Source organism: Octopus bimaculoides, chromosome 2 (assembly GCF_001194135.2).
Source record: "Octopus bimaculoides isolate UCB-OBI-ISO-001 chromosome 2, ASM119413v2, whole genome shotgun sequence".
Lineage (NCBI taxonomy): Eukaryota > Metazoa > Mollusca > Cephalopoda > Octopoda > Octopodidae > Octopus > Octopus bimaculoides.
The window spans coordinates 128848743-128854994 of NC_068982.1; the positions used below are offsets into that span (position 1 = coordinate 128848743).

General features: G+C 31.3%; 1 protein-coding gene across 1 annotated transcript in view; it reads right to left on the reverse strand.

The window, feature by feature from the left end:
* Positions 1-6252, reverse strand: part of LOC106877301 (titin) — a gene marked incomplete at its 3' end in the record, with an annotated part of 606785 nt that overhangs the window by 407349 nt on the left and 193184 nt on the right. Inside the window, exons 78-81 of the mRNA XM_052965881.1 lie at positions 5364-5400; positions 3779-4076; positions 2803-2882; positions 1504-1578 (exon numbers count right to left, since the gene is read on the reverse strand). Coding sequence (XP_052821841.1) covers positions 1504-1578; positions 2803-2882; positions 3779-4076; positions 5364-5400 — 490 coding nt within the window. The remainder of the gene's footprint in view (positions 1-1503; positions 1579-2802; positions 2883-3778; positions 4077-5363; positions 5401-6252) is intronic.

The following is a 6252-nucleotide window of genomic DNA, read 5'->3' on the forward strand; positions in this document are numbered from 1 at the left end:
TATACATATAAATTGTTCCTTAAAGCAATATTTGTTAGATTTTACTTCATACATTTGACCATTCATTTATAATCTATGTATAAGATATAATGGATTTAAAGTTATACGTTCTATCATTTACATCTACGTATATATTGGCACCACATGAAAATTTATATCATGCTGAACAATACAACTGCAAAAAGCATATTAGACAGTACAACAAATATACATTAAAGAACAACAAATTTGACTTTTACTATAATAAACACTGAAAGCAAATATTCTAAACAGTTACATATAAAATACCAATTACACATAAATTAAAAAAAAAAACTAATTGCAGGACAGAAAGTCATTAAACATATAATACAAAGCAACACTGCGAAGAAAACTAGTTACAAACATATAAAGCAAAACAAAGCTCTGCCCATCAACTATAGCACACAATCAAGTTTTGAATAACATAAAATAAAGCTTTTATATATAATAATTAAGTTTACAATGACCATAGAAACTAATCAACTGTGTATCAATATTACTTGCTAAATTTTAATTAGGACAGTAAGCTATAATGGCAATTAATATAGTTTAATTTTTCATTACTTTACAACATTAATTGATGTTTATATTTCTAAACATGTACATATTCATACAAGAACATGCAGATATATATATATATATATATATATAGATAGGGTGACCTTAAAGTCTGAATGGATCTACTCAAATTGAGAGAACTGTAGAGTTACTGCATCAGGTTCATGTGAATCTCACAAAGCACACCAAACGTTGCATCACTAGTAATGAAAAACCATGTTGAAAATGTTATTTATTAATGTAGTTGAATAAGATTATTGAAAATATGTATTTTTGTGTAACTATCCAGACTTTATAGTCACCCTGTATGTGTGTGTGTGTGTGTGTGTGTGTGTGCGTTTGTGTGCACGTGTATGTTAGTGTACTAGTATATTAAATATGTATTTAATATACAAGTACATAAACACACACACACATATATATATATATATATATATGTACTCACATCTTGTACATACAGTTAAATGTATGACTGCTACTGTATGACTTAGAGCTTCACATCGATTATCATTATCCAGTTAGCTTTTATCATAGTGGGTAGTCTACCACTGTACTTAGTAGTATTACTAGTTATGATATACAAAACATATGTAGGGAAAAATCGTGATAAAGACAACAATAAATTATTTGTTCCTACACACGTTTCACCACTGTAGTTATTTGGAACTCAGCATTGGATGTTTCAAGTGCATTTGGCTGCCTAACCACAATGGATCATCAGGGGAACACTTTACTGCATTCTATCACACAGATCTAATATAGATCTCTGTGAAGCAGGAACTAATAATTTATACCCATATTTATCTTAATTTCCTCCTGTATGATGTTTTGAAATTAATTTATGTCTTTTATTTAGCAAATAAATCAGTATTTAAACTGTTTACATTATATTTCAAATATGGAGAATAGAAAATTCAACCCTACCTCAATAATATGTCGTGTTTCATCAGTAGTAAAAACTGTCTTCGACTGTTTGATATTTTCAACTTCTTTTCTTGCCTTTATGTGCATAAATAAAATGATAAATATTATAAAATATTTAAACTTTCAAGTTTCTTTTTATACATATAAAAGTAATAACAGAAGAACCTTTTATGAAGTAGTTCAATCAAAATCAAATCATTCTTAAGCTCATGGTACACTTTGTAAAGTGGTTGGTGTGAAAAAGGGCATCCAGTTATAAAAAAAACATGCTAAAGTGGATATTGGAGCATGACTCACTCCTCCAACTCATTCAGTCTCGTCAAAATAATCCAGTTCATTCCAGCATGGAAGATAGATATTAACTAATAATAAAGATCTTTACACTATAATGTAATTTGTAAAATCAGAGATATATGCATATATTTTTTGCTATTGGATGAAAATAAACTAAGCGATACAAAATGTCTCACTATCAATGAGTTTATAATGTAGCTGACCATGCATCATTTAAGACTCATGGTAAGCTACATTCAAGACTGCCAAATTTAAACTACTGAAGTGAGATCTAATTTCATGGTGTGTTTGGGATATACATCAGAGGTTTTAATTAGAAAATGCTCAATGAGATGAAGAATATCTAGTCCTCCAACTTCTCCAGATATCTTAAGAAGAGAATCCTTATGACAGCAATGAAAAAACAGTCCTCTTTTTGCAGGCATGAAACTTAGAATCTTACTAGGTCTATAGCCAATCCCTCAACGGATAAAACACAATGGATGCTGACCTATGAGAGTTACAGCAACAATTATTTGCTGTAAGAAAGGCTGTGAAACATTAATAACAACAACATATCAATACATAAAAATTATTCTAAAAAATCACTGGAATAAAATTTGTTTTATTCCTGAGCTTTTAGCTGACTCCAATGAAAAATAAACATTTCTAAATACTATTTCAGGTTGAGAAAAAAAGATTCCAAGACTTCATTTTAAGTATGTTTAAGCAAGATTTTTGCTACCTTTTACACGTAAAATATTTACTTAAAAATAAAAGAGATTTTTATGAACACTTGACATGTTATAGGGATATTAATACTACTATGTGCTTATCAGAAACATTGATAAATAGATTTTTTTTTAAATTGTTTGCTCTAAATGCCTTTATTCTTTCCATACATGTTAAGATAGAAAATAAAATATTTGAGAATATTTTTGGAGTACATATCATTAAAATGAAAATATTTAATTAAAGAGCGGGTAAATTGCTTTTAAGAAGAAATAGGAAGAAATTCTGCTTTACCTTGAAACCTCTGTAGGCAGCTTGTATTGTCACAGCAGCCTGTTCAACAATGTCTTCCTCTTCAGATAGATCAGCAAATTCTAAAATTAAAAATTAAAAACAAAATGCAATGAAAAACGGAAATTGTTCCCATTCCATTTAAAATTAAATTGATGTATTACTAAATCATAATAGTTATTCTTTATTTATCATAAAAATACTATTTCTAAAGATATTTATATTTCCAAAATTAAACCAATATTAGCATAGAATCAAACTGGAAATGACTATCAAAAAATAAAATTTAGCAGAAAATAGAATTTGCTTCATTAATATTCCTAGTATATAAAAAACTATAAAAATGAAATATAAAATTTCCTTAGTGTAAGCTATAACTATGAAAATATAACCCTTAAAGTTTAGTAGAAGTTTTTAGTCCTAATCATGATAATTGTTTCTAATATAAGCACAAGATCTGAAATTTGGAGGGGGTAGGTACTTGATTACATTAACTGGTGGCTTAGTGGTTAGGGCATTCGGCTCATGATCGTGAGGTCATGAGTTCGATTCCCGGCGACGTGTTGTGTCCTTGAGCAAGACACTTTATTTCATGTTGCTCCAGTTCACTCAGCTGGCAAAAATGAGTAGTACCTGTATTTCAAAGGTTCGGCCTTGTCACACTGAGTCACCCTGAGAATTACATTAGGGGTACACGTGTCTGTGGATTGCTCAGTCACTTGCACGTTAATTTCATGAGCAGGCTGTTCTGTTGATTGTATCAGCTGGGACCCTTGTCATCGTAATTGACAGAGTGCTTCTTTTTTAAAGCAACCCAAAAATGCTGAAAGGCTAAGAATGCAAAGAGCCAGAAGAAATGCTGCTATGCAATTTGTTTGACAGGCAAACAATTCTGCCAGATCATTGCCTTAGTTCTAATCAAATTAATATATGTAAAAAATATGATGCAAGCAAGATTAAACAATTTAAACTAAATTACCTAAAACATCAAGTACGCATGATGATACAATTTCTCCATAGTCATTAGAAGCTTTAACAGTGTATGTTCCAGCATCTTCTGGAAATACTTCAGGAATCATCAGAGTAGATTCATTAGCACCTGGTATTACATGATACATCTCTCCATCTTCAATAGGGATGTTGTTATAAAACCATGTAATATTTGGAATTGGCTGACCTCTGTATTTGCATACGAAAGACACAGATCCACCTTCTTCAACTGTTTGATCAATTAGAGAAATTTCAAAAATAGGAGCCATATCGCCAGGTTGTTTGACCTGAAATAGAAATTAAAAATAACTTTTATTATAATGGTCATTAATTCAGAATAAAAAATTTTACAAAACATAAAATGTATTTCATTTACACTATCTTAATTTTATTTAACAACTATTACTCTTTTGCTCTTTTGCTTGTTTCAGTCATTTGACTGCGGCCATGCTGGAGCACCGCCTTTAGTCGAGACAATCGACCCCAGGACTTATTCTTTGTAAGCCTAGTACTTATTCTTTCGGTCTCTTTTTGCCGAACCGCTAAGTTACGGGGACGTAAACACACCAGCATCGGTTGTCAAGCGATGGTGGGGGGGACAAACACAGACACACACATATATATATATATACATATATACAATGGGCTTCTTTCAGTTTCCGTCTACCAAATCCACTCACAAGGCTTTGGTCGGCCCGAGGCTATAGTAGAAGACACTTGCCCAAGGTGCCACGCAGAGGGATTGAACCCGGAACCATGTGGTTGGTAAGCAAGCTGCTTACCACACAGCCACTCCTGTATCTTATTAGCACAAGCTCCTCCAACAATCTGAAATTACCATATATCTTATGAGAATATTCTATCAATTGCTTCTTCTTAAACACAGAATCTACAAGAAGCTATAAGAAAAGAAATTTTCCCAGATCTAATGAAATAACCCCTAAAAGTTTTTACATCTCTTCTCTCTTTTTATATTTTACAGATTATAATTTTACAGATATTTTATGTGGATAATTCCATATTGCTGGAGGAACTGATTTGACAGGAAGAACCACTCTCTCAAAAGAAAATGCTGGCTATTTTCAGTAAACTGCTTGAGTAATTGTTCATACATGACATCTTATTCTCTACTGAATTCTAAAAGTTGAGAAGAATGTGGATAAACAGAGAGATCTGAATCTACAACGTACTGAGTAAGCCAGCTTTCCCTTTCTCTGCTTTAATCACCACTAAAATCACTGGATATACCAAAGGACTGCAGACTGGTTACAACATATCCAGACTGCCAAACTGCACTCCACAAATCTAACCACTGTGGGGAAAGTGTGTACCAAGGTCCAAGACAAGATTGAAAACTAGCACACCCAGTCTCAGCCTTAAGTGATCAATATAAAATTTCTACTTAGACCAAAATGGTTACAACAAAAGCATGGTTACAATAAGGTGGTTTGTAATATAGAATATTAACTGTTGTTTCCTTTCATACATGTAAATAAGTATAATACAAATAAGATATGAATGCTTTAAGTATTTTAAAATTATATAATTGGCGTTATGAATTATTAAATACAAACCTCGATTGTAATTCCAGAATCCTTCTCTTTCACCTCACTAGAAAAAATTATATAAGGTTTTACAATAACTAGCAAATTTTTATGAAAATTAAAGAAGAAACAGAAAAAGAAGCAAATCAGTATCAGTTATATACTGGAGATGAATCAAGCATACATTTCTATGATACTTAAAATTTTTCCCTAGCAAAATAAAAAATATATTCAAAATATAAGAATAACACATATTCAGAATAACAAAATAAAAAATTAGAGAATATGTAAAATAGTTTAAAGCATTAGAGTGAGTAGTGGCTTCTGTAGCCTTTTAAAAACAATTAGCTATAACTGATAAAATAATTACAATAAAAATTTAATTTGATCAATAGAATTTATCTATTGAATTTTCATCATTATTCTTCATTATTGGTCTATTACATATCAACTATATACTTTATGAAATTAAATTATATTTTCCAAAGGTAAAAGAAATAATACCAGATGAATTTCTTTTCTTATTACTATTTGTAAACCAATTTAGACAAAAAAGTTTTTTTTTGAAGTTTTTGAAATGCAGTGAGATAGCACAATATGTGGTTGAATATTTCTCCTAAATTGTGCTATAAAAGTTCATCCTCCCTCATTGAAAAGTTGTACAAACTGTCAATGGCAGCTAACTAAAGTGAGATGGCAGCCACACACGTCCAGCCCTGTTAAAAATACTCCTGATGCATTGGGTAATATGATATGCTTGAGAAGACTAGTTGAGTCAAGTAAAACCAATATTGTAGCTGGCTCCTGTGCCAATGGCATATCAAAGGCACCATCTGAACATGGTCGAAGCCAGGTCTGCCTGACTGGCTACTGTGCTGGTGGCATGTAAAAAACACCAACCAATCGTGACTGATGCCAG